The 24,186-nt window shown below is 43.9% G+C and overlaps 1 protein-coding gene across 1 annotated transcript; it reads right to left on the bottom strand.

Annotated features, from left to right (window-relative positions):
* Positions 1-428: 428 nt before the first annotated feature.
* On the bottom strand, positions 429-24,180 carry LOC115182463 (dachshund homolog 1-like; the record flags this gene model as incomplete). The annotated part of the gene is made up of 4 exons (XM_029744057.1): positions 24,070-24,180; positions 7,028-7,215; positions 3,739-3,874; positions 429-598 (listed from the first exon to the last, which is right to left on the bottom strand). Coding segments are annotated over exons 1-4 (588 nt in total), but the record flags the coding sequence as incomplete, so codon positions are not given.
* Between the last annotated feature and the right edge of the window lie 6 nt (positions 24,181-24,186).

The raw sequence follows: 24,186 nt of genomic DNA, 5'->3' as shown, positions 1-24,186 counted from the left end.
GAGAGAGGGAGAGGGAGAAGAGAGAGAGAAGAGAGAGAGAGGGAGAGAGATAGAGAGAGAAGAGAGAGGGAGAGAGAGAGAGAGAAGAGAGGGAGAAGAGAGAGAGAGAGAAGTAGGGAGAGAGAGAGAATAGTAGGGACAGACAATGAATCCTGATTGGTGCATTAGGACCTCAATTGCTGTCCTCACCTTCACGGGAATCAACTACCAACTATTTCCTGTAATTGTGTTCACATTCAGTGATATCCAACGATGATGCTAAGACAGACAGACAGACAGACAGACAGACAGACAGACAGACAGACAGACAGACAGACAGACAGACAGACAGACAGACAGACAGACAGACAGACAGAGAGACAGAGAGACAGAGAGACAGAGAGACAGAGAGACAGAGAGACAGAGAGACAGAGAGAGAGAGAGAGAACAATCAAGAACAAGCGAAAGAGAAGGAGGACCCTACCTCTCTCAGCATGGTTCCTCTTAGCTTCGTGACCAGAGTCCAAGGTGGCCACATCTCCTTCTTTAGGACCAGGCACAGCACTGGGAGATAGGCCCAACAGAGCATGGCTGGAGTACAGGCCATTCTGCTGCACGTCTGGAACACACAGTAAACCTTCAGAGAGGAGGTGAACATATTTCTATTCATTATGGATCCCTATTAGCTGCCAAAGCAGCAGCTACTCTTCCTGGGGTCCAGCAAAATGAAGGCAGTTTATACAATGTTAAAAACATTACAATTCATAGTGGCTAGCTTGATGTCATACCTGACATTAAACTGGGTTTCAATGACATCCACAGTCCCTAACTGGACTCATAATCTGATTCCACACGAAGCTGGAAAGACAGTGAAGATGAGAGCACTGTACGTACTGGTCCTGTCTACAGAGTGTTCTGGGTTAGGGTTAGAGTACGTACGGGTCCTGTCTATAGAGTGTTCTGGGTTAGGGTTAGAGTACGTACGGGTCCTGTCTACAGAGTGTTCTGGGTTAGGGTTAGAGTACGTACGGGTCCTGTCTATAGAGTGTTCTGGGTTAGGGTTAGGGTTAGAGTACGTACGGGTCCTGTCTATAGAGTGTTCTGGGTTAGGGTTAGGGTTAGAGTACGTACGGGTCCTGTCTGCAGAGTGTTCTGGGTTAGGGTTAGGGTTAGAGTACGTACGGGTCCTGTCTGCAGAGTGTTCTGGGTTAGGGTTAGAGTACGTACGGGTCCTGTCTACAGAGTGTTCTGGGTGCTGGGTTAGGGTTAGAGTACGTACGGGTCCTGTCTGCAGAGTGTTCTGTGTTCTGGGTTAGGCTTAGAGTACGTACTGGTCCTGTCTACAGAGTGTTCTGGGTTAGGGTTAGGGTTAGAGTATGTACAGGTCCTGTCTACAGAGTGTTCTGTGTGCTGGGTTAGAGTACGTACGGGTCCTGTCTACAGAGTGTTCTGTGTGCTGGGTTAGGGTTAGAGTACGTACGGGTCCTGTCTATAGAGTGTTCTGGGTTAGGGTTAGGGTTAGAGTACGTACGGGTCCTGTCTACAGTGTTCTGTGTGCTGGGTTAGGGTTAGAGTACGTACGGGTCCTGTCTGCAGAGTGTTCTGGGTTAGGGTTAGAGTACGTACGGGTCCTGTCTGCAGAGTGTTCTGGGTTAGGGTTAGAGTACGTACGGGTCCTGTCTGCAGAGTGTTCTGGGTTAGGGTTAGAGTACGTACGGGTCCTGTCTGCAGAGTGTTCTGGGTTAGGATTAGAGTATGTACGGGTCCTGTCTGCAGAGTGTTCTGGGTTAGGGTAAGAGTACGTACGGGTCCTGTCTGCAGAGTGTTCTGGGTTAGGGTTAGGGTTAGAGTACGTACGGGTCCTGTCTGCAGAGTGTTCTGGGTTAGGGTTAGGGTTAGAGTACGTACGGGTCCTGTCTGCAGAGTGTTCTGGGTGCTGGGTTAGGGTTAGAGTACGTACGGGTCCTGTCTATAGAGTGTTCTGGTTTAGGGTTAGAGTACGTACGGGTCCTGTCTATAGAGTGTTCTGGGTGCTGGGTTAGGGTTAGAGTACGTACGGGTCCTGTCTACAGAGTGTTCTGGGTTAGGGTTAGGGTTAGAGTACGTACGGGTCCTGTCTATAGAGTGTTCTGGGTTAGGGTTAGAGTACGTACGGGTCCTGTCTGCAGAGTGTTCTGGGTTAGGGTTAGGGTTAGAGTACGTACGGGTCCTGTCTGCAGAGTGTTCTGGGTTAGGGTTAAAGTATGTACGGGTCCTGTCTATAGAGTGTTCTGGGTTAGGGTTAGGGTTAGAGTACGTACAGGTCCTGTCTATAGAGTGTTCTGGGTTAGGGTTAGAGTACGAACGGGTCCTGTCTGCAGAGTGTTCTGTGTGCTGGGTTAGGGTTAGGGTTAGAGTACGTACGGGTCCTGTCTATAGAGTGTTCTGGGTGCTGGGTTAGGGTTAGAGTACGTACGGGTCCTGTCTATAGAGTGTTCTGGGTTAGGGTTAGGGTTAGAGTACGTACGGGTCCTGTCTGCAGAGTGTTCTGGGTTAGGGTTAGGGTTAGAGTACGTACAGGTCCTGTCTATAGAGTGTTCTGGGTGCTGGGTTAGGGTTAGAGTACGTACGGGTCCTGTCTACAGAGTGTTCTGGGTTAGGGTTAGGGTTAGAGTACGTACGGGTCCTGTCTGCAGAGTGTTCTGGGTTAGAGTTAGAGTACGTACGGGTCCTGTCTGCAGAGTGTTCTGGGTGCTGGGTTAGGGTTAGAGTACATACGGGTCCTGTCTATAGAGTGTTCTGGGTGCTGGGTTAGGGTTAGAGTACGTACGGGTCCTGTCTACAGAGTGTTCTGGGTTAGGGTTAGGGTTAGAGTACGTACGGGTCCTGTCTATAGAGTGTTCTGGGTTAGGGTTAGAGTACGTACGGGTCCTGTCTGCAGAGTGTTCTGGGTTAGGGTTAGGGTTAGAGTACGTACGGGTCCTGTCTGCAGAGTGTTCTGGGTTAGGGTTAGGGTTAGAGTATGTACGGGTCCTGTCTATAGAGTGTTCTGGGTTAGGGTTAGGGTTAGAGTATGTACGGGTCCTGTCTACAGAGTGTTCTGGGTTAGGGTTAGAGTACGTACGGGTCCTGTCTGCAGAGTGTTCTGTGTGCTGGGTTAGGGTTAGGGTTAGAGTACGTACGGGTCCTGTCTATAGAGTGTTCTGGGTGCTGGGTTAGGGTTAGAGTACGTACGGGTCCTGTCTGCAGAGTGTTCTGGGTGCTGGGTTAGGGTTAGAGTACGTACGGGTCCTGTCTATAGAGTGTTCTGGGTTAGGGTTAGGGTTAGAGTACGTACGGGTCCTGTCTGCAGAGTGTTCTGGGTTAGGGTTAGGGTTAGAGTACGTACAGGTCCTGTCTATAGAGTGTTCTGGGTGCTGGGTTAGGGTTAGAGTACGTACGGGTCCTGTCTACAGAGTGTTCTGGGTTAGGGTTAGGGTTAGAGTACGTACGGGTCCTGTCTGCAGAGTGTTCTGGGTTAGAGTTAGAGTACGTACGGGTCCTGTCTGCAGAGTGTTCTGGGTGCTGGGTTAGGGTTAGAGTACATACGGGTCCTGTCTATAGAGTGTTCTGGGTTAGGGTTAGGGTACGTACGGGTCCTGTCTGCAGAGTGTTCTGGGTTAGGGTAAGGGTTAGAGTACGTATGGGTCCTGTCTACAGAGTGTTCTGGGTTAGGGTTAGGGTTAGAGTACGTACGGGTCCTGTCTATAGAGTGTTCTGGGTTAGGGTTAGAGTACGTACGGGTCCTGTCTGCAGAGTGTTCTGTGTGGACGGGGGAGCTGCAGATGCTGCTGCTGTGACGAGAGGACAGGTGACTCCCAGACCTCCTCCCGTCCTCCAGAGAGGGAGCTGGAGACGGACTGTCCCGAACACGCTCCTAGAATGAACAACACCATAGTGAGTGGAAACACACGTCAACATCAATGAATATTTTACAATATGCTCTCATAGCTTGAAAGGACACTTCTGGCATAATATCATGAGACCATCCAGTGTACCTTTATAACAGGTGGTCGTAGCATAATGTACTACAGTACCCATAATGCTCTGACCTACCTTTATAACAGTGACTTCTATGCTAACATACCTTTATAACAGAGGTGTTCTCCATGCTAACATACCTTTATAACAGAGATGACTTCCATGCTAACATACCATTATAACAGAGGTGACCTCCATGCTAACATACCTTTATAACAGAGGTGACCTCCATGCTAACATACCTTTATAACGAAGGTGGCTTCCTTGCTAACATACCTTTATAACGGAGGTGACCTCCATGCTAACATACCTTTATAACACAGGTGGCCATGCTAACATACCTTTATAACAGAGGTGACCTCCATGCTAACATACCTTTATAACGGAGGTGACCTCCATGCTAACATACCTTTATAACGAAGGTGACCTCCATGCTAACATACCTTTATAACAGAGGTGACCTCCATGCTAACATACCTTTATAACAGAGGTGACCTCCATGCTAACATACCTTTATAACAGAGGTGACTTCCATGCTAACATACCTTTATAACAGAGGTGACCTCCATGCTATCATACCTTTATAACAGAGGTGACCTCCATGCTAACATACCTTTATAACAGTGACTTCCATGCTAACATACCTTTATAACAGAGGTGACCTCCATGCTAACATACCTTTATAACAGTGACTTCCATGCTAACATACCTTTATAACAGAGGTGATCTCCATGCTAACATACCTTTATAACGAAGGTGGCTTCCTTGCTAAAATACCTTTATAACGGAGGTGACCTCCATGCTAACATACCTTTATAACACAGGTGACCATGCTAACATACCTTTATAACGAAGGTGGCTTCCTTGCTAACATACCTTTATAACAAAGGTGACTTCCTTGCTAACATACCTTTATAACGGAGGTGATCTCCATGCTCACATACCTTTATAACACAGGTGACCATGCTAATATACCTTTCCAACATAGGTTACTATGCTAATATAGCTTTACAACACAGGTGACCATGCTAATATACCTTTACAACACAGGTGACCATGCTAACATACCTTTATAACGGAGGTGACCTCCATGCTAACATACCTTTATAATGGAGGTTAAACCTCTTGAATGTCTCATCCCGTTAGCGGGATCATTTTCCAGCGAAAACTCCTAGCGACATTAGCATAACGAAATTCAATATATATATTTTTTCAAATATAGGGCTATCTCATATCGTTTTATAGATACACCTCTCTTGAATCGACCCTCGTTGTCCGATTTCAAAAAGGTTTTACAGGAAAAGCACAATATTAGATTATGTTAGAGGAGTACTTTGTAAAAATCGCATCATATGAATTTTCCAACCAAGCACACGCATCACATATAACCAAAAAACAGCTAAATGCAGCACTAACCTTTTACAAACTTCATCAGATGACACACCTAGGACATCATGTTACACACAGCATGCAATCTTTTGTTCAATAAAGGTCATATTTCTATATAAAAACAGCATTTTACATCGGCACCTGAGGTTGACTAACTATTTTCCCATATAATGCGTCCCGGGAAACAGTGCTACAATTTTATAAATTACTATTCGAAAACGATTTTTTTAATATATATTGTCAATCTAAGATTTATAGATGAATATCTCTTGAAAACACCAGTCAAAACAGAATTTAAATTAACTTTACAGGGTAATCACACTTTGAGATCAAATGGGATGCGATACCCAGAAATTGAGCTCGAAAACCTAGCTCGGCGCCATCTTTGAACATTTGAGCACGTAACATCTGATATTGTATAATATCGCCAATAATCCCTCACCTTTAGTTGTCTTCATCAGAAATCACTTCCCGATGTCCCAGGTCCATGACAAATGTATTTTCGGTCGAAAAAGTCCATGCTTTATGTTCCATTAGCTTCCTCTTGTTAGCGCGTCCTAAGGCTGTAATCAAATGTCGATCCGTGGGCGGCAGCTGTCTAACGCAAAATGACTGTTTACGGTAAGTTAGGGTCGTTCAAACATGTCAAACGTTGTATCAAGTAATCGTCAGGGCCGGTTTCAACAAGAAAGCCAATCAGATTCAAGTGGGACGATTTCATTGTGTTTCAAAAAACTTCCAAAGGTGGGGGCAGACACGGCCGCCAACGTCACAATGCTCATGGCCCTCCGACTGTGACCAATTGCCACATCGTCTCTTTCACTGAGTTTCTACCGTAGAACCCTCAAAACACTTTGTAAAGACTGGGGACATCTAGTGGAAGCACTGGAAAGTGCTCAATTATCATTTTTTTACGTTGTGATTTATAGGTAAGGCTGTGAAGTCGAGTCCACAATTCAGATTTCCACTTCCTGGTTCAATCGGTCTCGGGGTTTTGACTGCCATACGAGTTCTGTTATACTCACAGACACCATTCAAACAGTTTTAGAAAATTTAGGGTGTTTTCTATCCATATAAAATAAGTATATGCATGTCTTAGCTTCTGACTTTGATTAGTAGGCCGTTGAAAATGGGAACGATTTTTTTCCAAAATGCGCTGTGGCGCCCCCTATCCTAGGGGAACGTCAAGAGGTTTTAACTCCATGCTAACATACCTTTACATTACAAGTGACCATGCTAACCTACCTTTATAACGGAGGTGACCATGCTAACATACCTTTATAACGGAGATGGCCATGCTAACATACCTTTGTAACGGAGGTGGCCATGCTAACATACCTTTATAACACAGGTGACCATGCTAACATACCTTTATAACGGAGGTGACCATGCTAACATACCTTTATAACGGAGGTGGCCATGCTAACATACCTTTACAACACAGGTGACCATGCTAACATACATTTATAACACAGGTGACCATGCTAACATACCTTTATAACGGAGGTGGCGATGCTAACATACCTTTATAACGGAGGTGACCTCCATGCTAACATACCTTTATAACGGAGGTGACCTCCATGCTAACATACCTTCATAACGGAGGTGACCTCCATGCTAACATACCTTTATAACAGAGGTGACCTCCATGCTATCATACCTTTATAACAGAGGTGACCATGCGGCCGCGGGAGGAGAGGGTAGAGTGGTGGACCTGGGCAGCAGAGGCCATGCTGGCTAAAGTGTTGAGGTGGTTCATCTGACTCATCGCCATGGAGACGGAGGCAGGGGCCATACTGACAGGGATCAGGGGGTGTGACATCATCATGAACGGGAGGTGTTCCAGACCTGAGAGAGGGAGGGAGGGAAAGGGGGGGAGGGAGGGAAAGGGGGGAGAAAGAGAGAGATGGTTTTCTATTTAGCTTTGTGGCAGCATAACATACATTAGAGGGTGGAGTATAAATCATTATTTTGTCACACTCAGGACACTAGACCAGACAGAATGCTGTTTGACTTGTGAAACCAGATTTCCAGAGCAACATTTGCTATGCTCAACATCCCAAAACCGAACATCTCTGGGGACATGATACACTTGAACAAACAAGGGGAAGAACATTTAAACAAAGAGTGGAAGGTCATATAACAACATCTGAGATGGACTCTTTAAAACAGCCAATCACAGTACAGAAATTACATCTCACTCAATCTCCATGACACTTTGCTTCTGGGTGAAATCCCTAAAAAGACTCTTTGTTGATGATCCAGAAATAGACACACAGTTCCATTCCTCTGTCCCTCTGTCATACTCTGAGTGAGGAGGAGGAGGAAGAGGAGGAGGAAGGGGAGAATAAAGAGGAGAAGGAGGAGAGGAGGAGGAGAGGAGGGGTGTCTGAGAATAAAGGTTATTAGCTCTTCCACTTCACATTCTGACATTTATTCTTTTGAATTCAAAGCTTAAAGATGTTGGAATGAGAAGCTGTCTGTGAAGAGCTTTAGGACCATTACTAGACACTGGAGAAGAACAAAAAGAAAAGTGATTCATTAGACTGAATTGAATGATTGGATGATGTGGGAAAAACAAGAGCCTTTCCTTCCACTAGTATTATGCTAGCAGACTACTAGAGAGATCACTCAAAAGGAGGAAGCCACATATTATAGTAAAAGTCAAATCAAAAGTCCAAAAAGATGCAGTGCTGGTTAATAATCTGATTCCACATTCCTAATTATTATTCTGGTGGAGATGTGTTCATGATTTACATCAGACTTTTCTGTCTTCCTTCAACTGTCACTTTATATCATGATGTCTGGAGGAGCTCAGTAGAAAGTGCTGACGACAAACAGCCTCAGCCTCAGAGAAGACTCCAGAACATTAACCCCGTCTAACTAAAACACCACAGCGCTGTCAGGGTGTGTGTGTGTGTTTGGACCGAAGCCAAACTCTGGTCAGAAGAACCCCTCCATCAGTTTTGGGGCTCTGAAGGGTCCCATCTGTCTGTGATGGGACAGACTGAGACTATGACGGTGTGTTTCAGCTACCACAGAGCTAACGTCTGTCTCAGAAACACACTGAAGACAACTATCCACAATGAGGCCTTCATTTAGATGAACAGAAATAGCAGACGTTGAGGACATGGTTTGGGCAGGTTACAGTGTTGTATGTGCTGGATTTGTACAATACAATACCTAAACCTACATAGGACATGCATAATATACACAATTACACCAGACTATTTTGTTAGCTTTTGCTCATTTCAAATTCAAATAGCTAGAAAATAAAAGCAAGTCAAACAAGACCCCTGTGTATCAGACCCACTATTTCAGCCCTGTGTATCAGACCCACTATTTCACCCCTGTGTATCAGACCCACTATTTCACCCTGTGTATCAGACCCACTATTTCACCCCTGTGTATCAGACCCACTATTTCACCCCTGTGTATCAGACCCACTATTTCACCCTGTATCAGACCCACTATTTCCCCTGTGTATCAGACCCACTATTTCACCCAGTGTATCAGACCCACTATTTCAGCCCTGTGTATCAGACCCACTATTTCACCCTGTGTATCAGACCCACTATTTCACCCCTGTGTATCAGACCCACTATTTCACCCTGTGTATCAGACCCACTATTTCACCCTGTGTATCAGACCCACTATTTCACCCTGTGTATCAGACCCACTATTTCAACCCTGTGTATCAGACCCACTATTTCACCCTGTGTATCAGACCCACTATTTCAGCCCTGTGTATCAGACCCACTATTTCACTGTGTATCAGACCCACTATTTCACTGTGTATCAGACCCACTATTTCACTGTGTATCAGACCCTCTATTTCCCCCCTGTGTATCAGACCCACTATTTCACCCTGTGTATCAGACCCACTCATTTATCCCTGTGTATCAGACCCACATCTATCCCCCCTGTGTATCAGACCCACTATTTCAACCCTGTGTATCAGACCCACTATTTCACCCATTGTGTATCAGACCCACTACTTTTCAGCCCCTGTGTATCAGACCCACTATTTCATCCCTGTGTATCAGACCCCACTTACCATATTTCATCCCATGTGTATAAGCCCCACTATTTCATCCCTGTTGTATCCGACTCAGGCCCTCTATTTACTCCCCCTGTGTATCCGACCCCACTATTCTCACTGTTGTATCAGACCCACTATTTCACCCCTGTGTATCAGACCCACTATTTCACCCCTGTGTATCAGACCCACTATTTCATCCCCTGTGTATCAGACCCACTATTTCACTGTGTATCAGACCCTCTATTTCATCCCTGTGTATCAGACCCACTATTTCACTGTGTATCAGACCCACTATTTCACCCTGTGTATCAGACCCACTATTTCACCCCTGTGTATCAGACCCACTATTTCATCCCTGTGTATCAGACCCACTATTTCACCCTGTGTATCAGACCCTCTATTTCATCCCTGTGTATCAGACCCACTATTTCACCCCTGTGTATCAGACCCACTATTTCATCCTGTGTATCAGACCCACTTTTCACCTGTGTATCAGACCCACTATTTCACCCCTGTGTATCAGACCCACTATTTCAGCCCTGTGTATCAGACCCACTATTTCACCCTGTGTATCAGACCCACTATTTCACCCTGTGTATCAGACCCACTATTTCATGCCTGTGTATCAGACCCACTATTTCACCCTGTGTATCAGACCCACTATTTCATGCCTGTGTATCAGACCCACTATTTCACCCTGTGTATCAGACCCACTATTTCATGCCTGTGTATCAGACCCACTATTTCATGCCTGTGTATCAGACCCACTATTTCAGCCCTGTGTATCAGACCCACTATTTCACCCTGTGTATCAGACCCACTACTTCACCCCTGTGTATCAGACCCACTATTTCACCCCTGTGTATCAGACCCACTATTTCATCCCTGTGTATCAGACCCACTATTTCACTGTGTATCAGACCCACTATTTCACCCTGTGTATCAGACCCACTATTTCAGCCCTGTGTATCAGACCCACTATTTCAGCCCTGTGTATCAGACTCACTATTTCATCCCTGTGTATCAGACCCACTATTTCCTCCCTGTGTATCAGACCCACTATTTCACCCTGTGTATCAGAACCACTATTTCAGCCCTGTGTATCAGACTCACTATTTCAGCCCTGTGTATCAGACCCACTATTTCATCCCTGTGTATCAGACCCACTATTTCACCCTGTGTATCAGACCCACTATTTCACCCTGTGTATCAGAACCACTATTTCATCCCTGTGTATCAGACCCACTATTTCAGCCCTGTGTATCAGACCCACTATTTCATCCTGTGTATCAGACCCACTATTTCACCCTGTGTATCAGACCCACTATTTCAGCCCTGTGTATCAGACTTACTATTTCACCCTGTGTATCAGACCCACTATTTCACCCTGTGTATCAGACCCACTATTTCATCCTGTGTATCAGAACCACTATTTCACCCCTGTGTATCAGAACCACTATTTCATCCCTGTGTATCAGACCCACTATTTCAGCCCTGTGTATCAGACCCACTATTTCATCCCTGTGTATCAGAACCACTATTTCATCCCTGTGTATCAGACCCACTATTTCAGCCCTGTGTATCAGACCCACTATTTCACCCTGTGTATCAGACCCACTATTTCACTGTGTATCAGACCCACTATTTCACCCCTGTGTATCAGACCCACTATTTCACCCCTGTGTATCAGACCCACTATTTCACCCCTGTGTATCAGACCCACTATTTCACCCCTGTGTATCAGACCCACTATTTCACCCTGTGTATCAGACCCACTATTTCACCCTTGTGTGCTGTTGAAATGTAACTATTTTATAGATGCATAAACCAATCCACATGGGAGAGAAGGGAACGATCTAAATATTGAACATTCAAGAAAACAAAACCAAAAATAAAACAATAGAAGGAGGAAGCGAAACAAAAGAGAGCTAATGACGGCTCTGTCGCCGTGCCAACGGAACGCTGAATAATTCCAAACACAAAGACACTAAACTTGGACCAAATTCCACACAATGTCTAAAATATAATAGAATGTGTGCAAACAAAAAGAAGTCCCTAAAGAAGAGATAGAAATAGAAAGAAATTTGAAAAAGAAAGAGCTTTTACTAAATTAGGTGGATTACACATATGTGCAGTCGTTCATCTGGATGCCTTTTGCAATTTACCCTCCCTCCCTCCCTCCCTCACCCTTCCTCACCCTTCCTCACCCTCCCTCCCTCCCTCAACCTCCCTCCCTCACCCTTCCTCCCTCCCTCCCTCACCCTCCCTCCCTCCCTCCCTCACCCTTCCTCCCTCCCTCCCTCCCTCCCTCTCCCTCCCTCACCCTTCCTCCCTCCCTCCCTCCCTCACTCACCCTCCCTCCCTCACCCTCCCTCACCCTCCCTCTCCCTCAACCCGACCATAAAAACAAAAGATGTCCTCCTGAATGGAAGGAGATGAACAGATGTTGGAGGAATGGAAGAATTGGTTATTGGTTGCTATAGGACCCAGCTAATTACATGATATATTTTCTTCATGTCTGGCCTAGCCTTGAAACTTCAGCATAGTCCCTAACAAAGGTATCCATGGTTGCTCATCTAAGAAGAAAAATAATCTTACAAAACAGAAATACAGATAATGACAATAATGTTTTAAAAAACTACAAAAAAGGTTTATGATCCAAACTCTGTCAGGTTGGATGGGAAGTGTTGCTGCACAGCTATATACAGGTCTCTCCAGAGATGTTAGATCGGGTTCAAGTCCGGGCTCTGGCTGGGCCACTAAAGGACATTCAGAGACTTGTCCCGAAGCCACTCCTGTGTTGTCTTGGCTGTGTGCTTAGGATCGTTGTCCTGTTGGAAGGTGAACCTTCGCCCCAGTCTGAGGTCCTGAGCACACTGGAGCAGGTTTTCATCAAGGATCTCTCTGTACTTGTCATCTTTCCTTCGACCCTGACTAGTCTCCCAGTCCCTGCCACTGAAAAACATCCCCACAGCACGACGCTACCACCGCCATGCTTCACCGTAGGGATGGTGCCAGGTTTCCTCCAGACATGGCCCTTGGCATTCAGGCCAAAGAGTTCACTCTTGGTTTCATCAGACCAGAGAATCTTGTTTCTCATGGTCTGAGAGTCCTTTAGGTGCCTGTTGGCAAACTCCAAGCGGGCTGTCATGTGCCTTTTGCTGAGGAGTGGCTTCCGTCTGGCCACTCGACCATAAAGGCCTGATTGGTGGAGTGCTGCAGGGATGGTTGCCCTTCTGGAAGGTTCTCCCATCTCCACAGAGGAACTCCGGGGCTCTGTCAGAGTGACCATTGGGTTCTTGGTCCCCTTTGTGACCAAGGCCCTTCTCCCCTGATTACTCAGTTTGGCTAGGAGGCTAGCTCTAGGAAGAGTCTTGGTGTTTCCAAACTTTTTCCATTTAAAAATGACGGAGGCCACTGTGTTCTAGGGGACCTTCAATACTGCAGAAATGTTTTGTTACCCTTCCCCAGATCTGTGCCGAGACACAATCCTGTCTCGGAGCTCTACGGACAATTCCTTCGACCTCATGGCTTGGTTTTGCTTTGACATGCACTGTCAACTGTGGGACCTTATATAGACAGGTGTGTGCCTTTCCAAATCATGTCCAATCAATTGAATTTACCACAGGTGGACTCCAATGAAGTTGTAGAAACATCTCAAGGATGATCAATGGAAATAGCATGCACCTGAGCTCAATTTACAGTCTCATAGCAAAGGGTCAGAATACTTACAGTACCAGTCAAAAGTTTGGACACACCTACTCCAGGTTATTTTTAAATATTTACTATTTTCTACATTGTAGAATAATAGTGAAGACATGAAAACTATGAAATAACACATACGGAATCATCTAGTAAACCAAAAAGTGTTAAGCAAATCAAAATATATTTGATATTTTATATTCTTCACTATTTGTCTAAAATGTAGAAAATAGTAAAAATAAAGAAAAGCCTTGAATGAGTAGGTGTGTCCAAACTTTTGACTGGTAGTGTATGTAAATAAGGTATTTCTGTTTTTAAGAAATGTCTAAAAACCTGTTTTCGCTTTGTCATTATGGGGTATTGTGTGTAGATTGATGAGAGAAAAAAAAAACTATTTAATCAATTTTAGAAAAAGGCTGTAACGTAGCAAAACGTGGGAAAAGGGAAGGGGTCTGAATACTTTCTGAATGCCCTGTACAAAACCTTGTATGTTGTAGATTTCCTAAAGGAAAAGAAACCTCAGTGTTTGGCCGGTGATGGCTTCTCTTTCCCACATTAAGGTGCTAATGGCTGCTTAGTTAATGTACCTCATGTGTTGTGTGTATCAAAGTGTGTGTGTGTGTGTGTGTATCAAAGTGTGTGTGTTTGTGTGTGTGTGTGTGTGTGTGTGTGTGTGTGTGTGTGTGTGTGTGTGTGTGTGTGTGTGTGTGTGTGTGTGTGTGTGTGTGTGTGTTTGTAGTGATTTAGACATCTGTGAGGAGGAAGTGGGTGGCTTTATGGAAAAACAGGCCAAATGCTTTGTGTTTGTTTATTGTGCAGCTCACCCTATAATTAACAATGGTTAACGTTTAACATTGTTTTATGGCTTATGGTAACGACACAAACAAAACACACACAGCAGTGGAGGCTGCTGAGGGGAGGACGGCTCATAATAACGGCTTGAACGGAGCGAATGGAATGGTATCAAACACCTGGAAACCATGTGTTTGTATTTGATACCATTCAACTGATTCAGATCCAGTCATTACCACGAGCCCGTCCTCCCCTATTAAGATGTCACCAACCTCCTGTGTCTCACAGGTGGTAGTGGAGCAGAACCATCAACACAGGTGGTAGTGGAGCAGAACCATCAACACAGGTGGTAGTGGAGCAGAACCATCAACACAGGTGGTAGTGGAGCAGAACCATCAACACAGGTGGTAGTGGAGCAGAACCATCAACACAGGTGGTAGTGGAGCAGAAACCATCAACACAGGTGGTAGTGGAGCAGAACCATCAACACAGGTGGTAGTGGAGCAGAACCATCAACACAGGTGGTAGTGGAGCAGAACCATCAACACAGGTGGTAGTGGAGCAGAACCATCAACACAGGTGGTAGTGGAGCAGAACCATCAACACAGGTGGTAGTGGAGCAGAACCATCAACACAGGTGGTAGTGGAGCAGAACCATCAACACAGGTGGTAGTGGAGCAGAACCATCAACACAGGTGGTAGTGGAGCAGAACCATCAACACAGGTGGTAGTGGAGCAGAACCATCAACACAGGTGGTAGTGGAGCAGAACCATCAACACAGGATGGTAGTGGAGCAGAACCATCAACACAAGGTGTAGTGGAGCAGACCATCAACACAGGTGGTAGTGGAGCAGAACCATCAACACAGGTGGTAGTGGAGCAGAACCATCAACACAGGTGGTAGTGGAGCAGAACCATCAACACAGGTGGTAGTGGAGCAGAACCATCAACACAGGTGGTAGTGGAGTAGAACCATCAACACAGGTGGTAGTGGAGTAGAACCATCAACACAGGTGGTAGTGGAGCAGAACCATCAACACAGGTGGTAGTGGAGCAGAACCATCAACACAGGTGGTAGTGGAGTAGAACCATCAACACAGGTGGTAGTGGAGCAGAACCATCAACACAGGTGGTAGTGGAGCAGAACCATCAACACAGGTGGTAGTGGAGCAGAACCATCAACACAGGTGGTAGTGGAGCAGAACCATCAACACAGGTGGTAGTGGAGCAGAACCATCAACACAGGTGGTAGTGGAGCAGAACCATCAACACAGGTAGTAGTGGAGCAGAACCATCAACACAGGTGGTAGTGGAGTAGAACCATCAACACAGGTGGTAGTGGGGCAGAACCATCAACACAAGTGAGACTGACACAAACGGGAAATGTTAAGGCCTTAGTATACGGAGGTGCTATACACATTCACACACACACACACACACACACACACACACACACACACACACACACACACACACACACACACACACACACACACACACACACAGGAGAAGAGGAGAGGAGAAAAGAGTAGGGAGAGGATTAGCATCCAGCCTGGTCTCATAGACTAGACGTAACATGGTAAAGGTAAATCTGGGACACTCAAATGAGTATGATATGTCACGTTTGGTATGGTTCCATAAGACAAAAGGCAAAAACCAAAGTAGGGTTAGGGTTAGTAGGGTTAGTTGCGGTGGATGGGTAGGCGTAAAACGCAAACATCTAGCAACCCAAAGGCTGCGTGTTTGAATCTCATGATGGACAACATTAGCATTTTAGCCAATTAGCTACTTTGCAACTACTTTGTAGCTACTTTTCAACTACTTAGCATGTTAGCTAACCCTTCCCCTAACCCTTTAACCCAACTTCTAACCCTAACCCCTAGCCTAGCTAACATTTGCCACCTTGCTAACATTAGCCACAACAAATTGGAATTAGCAATATATCAAAACTTTTGCAAATTTGTAACATATTATATGAATTTAAATTCGTAACATATCATATGAATTGTATTTTGTAACATATCATACAACATGGATGATGGACATCCACAAATTAATAAATACCATACTAATTGTGGTATACCGAATTTATGTTTACTATGTTACGTCAGCCCCTAAGTCCAGGTTGGAGCATTAGGCAGCAGCTGCCTCCATCAGAGGTGAGATTGATACACTTGGTAGAGATTGATAAAAATGGGGAATGCCTGATGATATGAAAATAATATTTGAGTTCCCTAAAATCATTGGCAAGTGTAAGAAACTGGTGCCTAAGGTTTGTGTCTGTGTGTGAACACTTGGCTTGAACACATCCTTCTACAGATTATTCCATAAGAAAGAAACTGAACAAATCTAAATGATTCCCCACCCTCTGCCACACATGACCACTAGCGGTGTGGAAACGGGAGATAGATGGAGACATAGAGAGGGAGAAAGCGAGAGAGAGAGAGAGAGAGAGAGAAAGAGAGGAGGTAGTGGAATTCGGCGACACACAGAGAGCCCTTTTTAAAGAGATTGGTTTTAAGGAAGTGCAAGCCAAGTGACATCCCCACTGTTGATTGAAGGAGGCATTAAACAGTACTAGTCTATTGTGTAGTACACGCTCTGACACACACACACACACACACACACACACACACACACACACACACACACACACACACACACACACACACACACACACACACACACACACACACACCCCATCGTAATTAATCATAGATCGTATTTGTGCCATTGTGTTGCTGTCTTTTCAGATCATGTCTGATCTTCTCTTTCTAAAGGTCACATTAGCCTTTATAAGATTAAACCTGACACACAGAGAGAGAGGGAGAGAGAGAGGGAGAGAGAGAGGAGAGAGATAGAGAAAGAGAGAGATTCACAAAATGGGAAAAACACCAAATTGAGACTGCATGCAGAATTCTGCAAACATATCCTCTGTGTACAACGTAAAACACCAAATAATGCATGTAGAGCAGAATTAGGCCGATACCAGTTAATGATCAAAATCCAGAAAAGAGAAGTTAAATTCTACTACCACCTAAAAGGAAGCGATTCCCAAACCTTCCATAACAAAGCCATCACCTACAGAGAGATGAACCTGGAGAAGAGTCCCCTAAGCAAGCTGGTCCTGGGGCTCTGTTCACAAACACAAACAGACCCCACAGAGCCCCAGGACAGCAGCACAATTAGACCCAACCAAATCATGACAAAACAAAAAGATAATTACTTGACACAGGAAAGAATTAACAAAAAAACCCAGAGCAAACTAGAATGCTATTTGGCCCTAAACAGAGAGGACACAGTGGCAGAATACCTGACCACTGTGACTGACCCAAACTTAAGGAAAGCTTTGACTATGTACAGACTCAGTGAGCAGAGCCTTGCTATTGAGAAAGGCCGCCGTAGGCAGACCTGGCTCTTAGGAGAAGACGGGCTATGTGCACACTGCCCACAAAATGAGGTGGAAACTGAGCTGCACTTCCTAACCTCCTGCCAAATGTATGACCATATTAGAGACACATATTTCCCTCAGATTACACAGAACCACAAAGAATTTGAAAACAAACCCAATTTTGATAAACTCCCATATCTACTGGGTGAAATACCACAGTGTGACATCACAGCAGCAAGATGTGTGACCTGTTGCCACAAGAAAAGGTCAACCAGTGAAGAACAAACACCATTGTAAATACAACCTATATTTATGTTTATTTATTTTCCCTTTTGTACTTTAACTATTTGTACATCATTACAACACTGTATATAGACATAATATGACATTTGAAAGGTCTTTATTCTTTTGGAACTTGTGTGAGTGTAATGTTTACTGTTCATTTTTATTGTTTATTTATTTTGTTTATCCATTTCACTTTTGTTTTTCCATTTCACTTGCTTTGGCAATGTTAACATATGTTTCCCATGCCAATAAAGCCCCTTGAATTGAATTGAAAGAGAGAGAGAAGGAGAAAGAGAGGTGAGAGAGAGAGATAATACACAGAACCAGACCAGTTGTACCTCCCATTATCTCCCATCATCTTAAATCAATCAAATCAAAGCCAGATATTCTGGCCTCTCGGCCGGCTACAGAGAGGAGATTGCTTTGAATATTTCACCAGCATAATGGAGGAGGTGAATACAGATGGAGGAATTCATCATACAGCATAATGGAGGAGGTGAATACAGATGGAGGAATTCATCATACAGCATAATGGGGAGGTGAATACAGATGGAGGATTTTATCATACAGCATAATGGAGGAGGTGAATACAGATGGAGGAATTCATCATACAGCATAATGGAGGAGGTGAATACAGATGGAGGAATTCATCATACCAGGCATAATGGAGGAGGTGAATACAGATGGAGGATTTTATCATACAGCATAATGGAGGAGGTGAATACAGATGGAGGATTTATCATACAGCATAATGGAGGAGGTGAATACAGATGGAGGAATTCATCATACAGCATAATGGAGGAGGTGAATACAGATGGAGGATTTTATCATACAGCATAATGGAGGAGGTGAATACAGATGGAGGATTTTATCATACAGCATAATGGAGGAGGTGAATACAGATGGAGGATTTTATCATACAGCATAATGGAGGAGGTGAATACAGATGGAGGAATTCATCATACAGCATAATGGAGGAGGTGAATACAGATGGAGGAATTCATCATACAGCTAAATGGAGGAGGTGAATACAGATGGAGGAATTCATCATACAGCATAATGGAGGAGGTGAATACAGATGGAGGAATTCATCATACAGCATAATGGAGGAGGTGAATACAGATGGAGGAATTCATCATACAGCATAATGGGGAGGTGAATACAGATGGAGGAATTCATCATACAGCATAATGGAGGAGGTGAATACAGATGGAGGAATTCATCATACAGCATAATGGGGAGGTGAATACAGATGGAGGAATTCATCATACAGCATAATGGAGGAGGTGAATAGAGATGGAGGAATTCATCATACAGCATAATGGAGGAGGTGAATACAGATGGAGGAATTCATCATACAGCATAATGGAGGAGGTGAATACAGATGGAGGAATTCATCATACAGCATAATGGAGGAGGTGAATACAGATGGAGGAATTCATCATACAGCATAATGGAGGAGGTGAATACAGATGGAGGAATTTATCATACAGCATAATGGAGGAGGTGAATACAGATGGAGGAATTCATCATACAGCATAATAGAGGAGGTGCATACAGATGGAGGAATTCATCATACAGCATAATGGAGGAGGTGAATACAGATGGAGGACTTTATCATAATGGAGGAGGTGACCTAATGGATCTCTAGTGGATCCCAAGAGATCTACAGCCATTTTCCTTTCACTGAAACTCTGTAGAGGCACACACACACACACACACACACACACACACACACACACACACACACACACACGTAAACACATAGAGAAACACACACACACACACACATGTAAACACATAGAGAAACACACACACACACACACGTAAACACATAGGGAAACACACACACACACGTAAACACATAGAGAAACACACACACACACACACACACACACACACACACACACACACACACACGTAAACACATAGAGAAACACACACACACATGTAAACACATAGAGAAACACACACAGCGTATCTTTTCACAAAGGTCTGTTTATAGAAAGGATGTAAACAGACTAATTAAAGATCAGCATCCAGCAAGAGATAACAGCTGTGTGTGTGTGTGTGTGTGTGTGTGTGTGTGTGTGTGTGTGTGTGTGTGTGTGTGTGTGTGTGTGTGTGTGTGTGTGTGTGTGTTACCTTCTCAGTTAGTTAACTTTGAACATTAGCTGTTATTTCTAACAGAAGCCAACCGGTGACGCACATGGTCCGTCTCTCCATTGTTAGCTATTTAAAACTAGTTTACTGGTTTATCTTACTGTAATACAGCGGGCTGAAGGAGACATCTGTATTTAAAACTAGTTTACTGGTTTATCTTACTGTAATACAGCGGGCTGAAGGAGACATCTGTATTTAAAACTAGTTTACTGGTTTATCTTACTGTAATACAGCGGGCCGAAGGAGACATCTGTATTTAAAACTAGTTTACTGGTTTATCTTACTGTAATACAGCGGACCGAAGGAGACATCTGTATTTAAAACTAGTTTACTGGTTTATCTTACTGTAATACAGCGGGCCGAAGGAGACATCTGTATTTAAAACTAGTTTACTGGTTTATCTTACTGTAATACTGCGGACCGAAGGAGACATCTGTATTTAAAACTAGTTTACTGGTTTATCTTACTGTAATACAGCGGGCCGAAGGAGACATCTGTATTTAAAACTAGTTTACTGGTTATCTTACTGTAATACAGCGGACCGAAGGAGACATCTGTATTTAAAACTAGTTTACTGGTTTATCTTACTGTAATACAGCGGGCTGAAGGAGAAATCTGTATTTAAAACTAGTTGACTGGTTTATCTTACTGTTACTGTAATACAGCGGGCCGAAGGAGACATCTGTATTTAAAACTAGTTTACTGGTTTATCTTACTGTAATACAGCGGGCCGAAAGGAGACATCTGTATTTAAAACTAGTTGACTGGTTTATCTTACTGTAATACAGCGGGCCGAAGGAGACATCTGTATTTAAAACTAGTTTACTGGTTTATCTTACTGTAATACAGCGGGCTGAAGGAGACATCTGTATTTAAAACTAGTTTACTGGTTTATCTTACTGTAATACAGCGGGCCGAAGGAGACATCTGTATTTAAAACTAGTTTACTGGTTTATCTTACTGTAATACAGCGGGCCGAAGGAGACATCTGTATTTAAAACTAGTTTACTGGTTTATCTTACTGTAATACAGCGGGCTGAAGGAGACATCTGTATTTAAAACTAGTTTACTGGTTTATCTTACTGTAATACAGCGGGCTGAAGGAGACATCTGTATTTAAAACTAGTTTACTGGTTTATCTTACTGTATCGTACTGGGCTCCTGAGCGGTGCAGTGGTCTAAGACACTGCATCTCAGTGTAAGAGGTGTCACTGCAGTCCCTGGTTTGAATCCAGGCTGCATCACATCCGGCCGTGATTGGGAGTCGAATAGGGTGGCGCACAATTGGCCCAGTGCGTCTGGATTTGGTTCGGGGTAGGCTGTCATTTTAAATAACAATTTGTTCTCAACTGACTTGCCAAGTTAAATTAAGATAAAAAAATATAGTGGGCTGAAGGAGATCTGTATTTAAAAGTAGTTTACTGGTTTATCTTACTGATCGTCTCTTCAATGCTACCTGTGCTCACACACACTCTGTTCTTATGCCACGTCATAAACCAGGTTGATTTGTGATTCTGTTCAGGCTTTGAGAATCCCTGTCATCTGTCTCAACATACTGATGGTGTTGTAACCAGCCAATAGCTGGAATCCTGCACCAAATCAATACACAGTCATCGTTTGCGTTCAAGATCCTAAACTATAGAGAACACTATTGATTTCTTCTTTTCCTTGTTTACATTCTGTTCTGTTTCAGGTGAAGCTGTTTTATTGCCAGTTCAGTTCCAGAGGCAGAAGGACAGGAGGTCTCTGTTATTGGAAGTTACAGTACTTGCAACCCTCATTCATACACCATCATGGACTAAATCTTAGTCCATGTTACCTTCATAACAGTGTCATAACACATTCATAACCCATTCATACTGCATTCATAAGCAGTACATAAGTATTTCATCTTAAAACCTTGTCTTGAACCAGTACATTTGGAAATTGATTTATCTGTGTGATACAGTGATGATGTCATATCCTGCTTAATCAAGACCAGTAGATGTGCTGTTGACATGATCATAGAGACACAATCAAACAGTATGGCCCTGGGTTCCTCCTAATGCAAGACAATGCTAGACCTCATGTGGCTGGAGTGTGTCAGCAGTTCCTGCAAGAGGAAGGCATTGATGCTATGGACTGGCCCGCCCGTTCCCCAGACCTGAATCCAATTGAGCACATCTGGGACATCATGTCTCGCTCCATCCACCAACGCCACGTTGCACCACAGACTGTCCAGGAGTTGGCGGATGCTTTAGTCCAGGTCTGGGAGGAGATCCCTCAGGAGACCATCCGCCACCTCATCAGGAGCATGCCCAGGCGTTGTAGGGAGGTCATACAGGCACGTGGAGGCCACACACACTACTGAGCCTCATTTTGACTTGTTTTAAGGACATTACATCAACGTTGGATCAGCCTGTAGTGTGGTTTTCCACTTTAATTTTGAGTGTGACTCCAAATCCAGACCTCCATGGGTTGATACATTGGATTTCCATTGATTATTTTTGTGTGATTTTGTTGTCAGCACATTCAACTATGTGAAGAAAAAAGTATTTAATAAGATTTTTTCTTTCATTCAGATCTAGGATGTGTTGTTTAAGTGTTCCCTTTATTTTTTTGAGCAGTATATATATATATATATATATATATATATATATATATATATATATATATAAACAGTACTAGTCACAAGTTTGGACACACATACTCATTCCAGGATTTTGTTTATTTTTAATATATATCTACATTGTAGAATAATAGTGAAGACATGGAATCATGTAGTAACCAAAAAAAGTGTTAAACAAATCTAAATATATTTTAGATTTTAGATTATTCGAAGTGGCCACCCTGTGCCTTGATGACAGCTTGCACACTCTTGGCATTCTCTCAACCAGCTTCACCTGGAATTATTTTCCAACTGTCTTGAAGGAGTTCCCATATATGCTGAGCACTTCTTGGCTGCTTTTCCTTCACTCTGCAGTCCAACTCATCCCAAACCATCTCAATTGGGTTGAGGTCGGGTGATTGTGGAGGCCAGGTCATCTGATGCAGCACTTCATCACTCTCCTTCCTGGTCAAATAGCCCTTACACAGCCTGGAGGTGTGTTGGGTAATTGTCCTGTTGAAAAACAAATGATAGTCCCACTAAGCGCAAACCAGATGGGATGGTGTATCGCTGCAGAATGCTGTGGTAGCCATGCTGGTTAAGTGTGCCTTGAATTCTAAATAAATCACAGACAGTGTCACCAGCAAGCACCATCACACCTCCTCCTCCATGCTTCACGGGGGGAAGCACAAATGCGGAGATCATCCGTTCACCTACTCTGTGTCTCACAAAGACACGGCTGTTGGAACAAAAAATCTCAAATTTGGACTCCTCAGACCAAAGGATAGATTTCCACCGGTCTAATGTCGATTGCTCGTGTTTCTTGGCCCAAGCAAGTCTCTTCTTATTGGTGTCCTTTAGTAGTGGTTTCTTCGCAGAAATTCAACCATGAAGGCCTGATTCAAGCAGTCTCCTCTGAACAGTTGATGGTGAGATGTGTCTGTTACTTGAACTCTGTGAAGCATTTATTTGGGCTGCAATCTAAGGTGCAGTTAATTGCCCATTTCTGAGGCTGGTAACTCTAATGAACTTGTCCTCTGCAGCAGAGGGAACTCTGGGTCTTCCTTTCCTGTGGCAGTCCTCATGAGAGCCAGTTTCATCATAGCCCTTGATGGTTTTTGCGACTGTACTTGAAGAAACTTTAAAAGTTCTTGAAATTTTCCGGATTGACTGGCCTTCATGTCTTAAAGTAATGATGGACTGTCGTTTATCTTTGCTTATTTGAGCTGTTCTTGCCATAATATGGAATTGGACATTTACCAAATAGGGCTATACCACACAACTGATTGGCTCAAATGCATTAAGAAGAAAATACATTCCACAAATGAACTTTTAACAAGGCACACCTGTAAATTGAAATGCATTACAGGTGACAACTTCATGAAGCTGGTTGAGAGAATGCCAAGAGTGTGCAAAGCTGTCATCAAGGCAAAGGGTGGCTCCTTTGTAGAATCTCAAATATAAAATATATTTTAATTTCTTTACCACTATTTTGGTTACTACATGATTCCATATGTGTTATTTCATAGTTTTGATGTCTTCACTTAAAACAACAACCCTGGAATGAGTAGGTGTGTCCAAACTTTTGACTGGTACTGTGTATAGTGTATCTGTCCAACTGTTTGAAGACTTACATTCCACCTGTAACTCAAAGCCTAGAGGGCCAGCATGGTAATGAAACGGATGATGGTCCATTGACTGTAATGATAACGTAATAACAGGGTTTAATATTGACTCACCCAGACTGGAGGAGTTGTGGTGATCTCCTCCGTTCTCTCCGTCTGTCCCGTGGTGATGATGATGCTGCTGGTGGTTACTATGGTAACCCCCCATCACCTCCAACTTGATCTTTTTGG

This window comes from Salmo trutta, unplaced genomic scaffold (genome assembly GCF_901001165.1).
Source record: "Salmo trutta unplaced genomic scaffold, fSalTru1.1, whole genome shotgun sequence".
Taxonomy (NCBI): domain Eukaryota; kingdom Metazoa; phylum Chordata; class Actinopteri; order Salmoniformes; family Salmonidae; genus Salmo; species Salmo trutta.
Note: the sequence above shows the minus strand (reverse complement) of the source record. Positions and strands in the feature narration are given on the sequence as shown.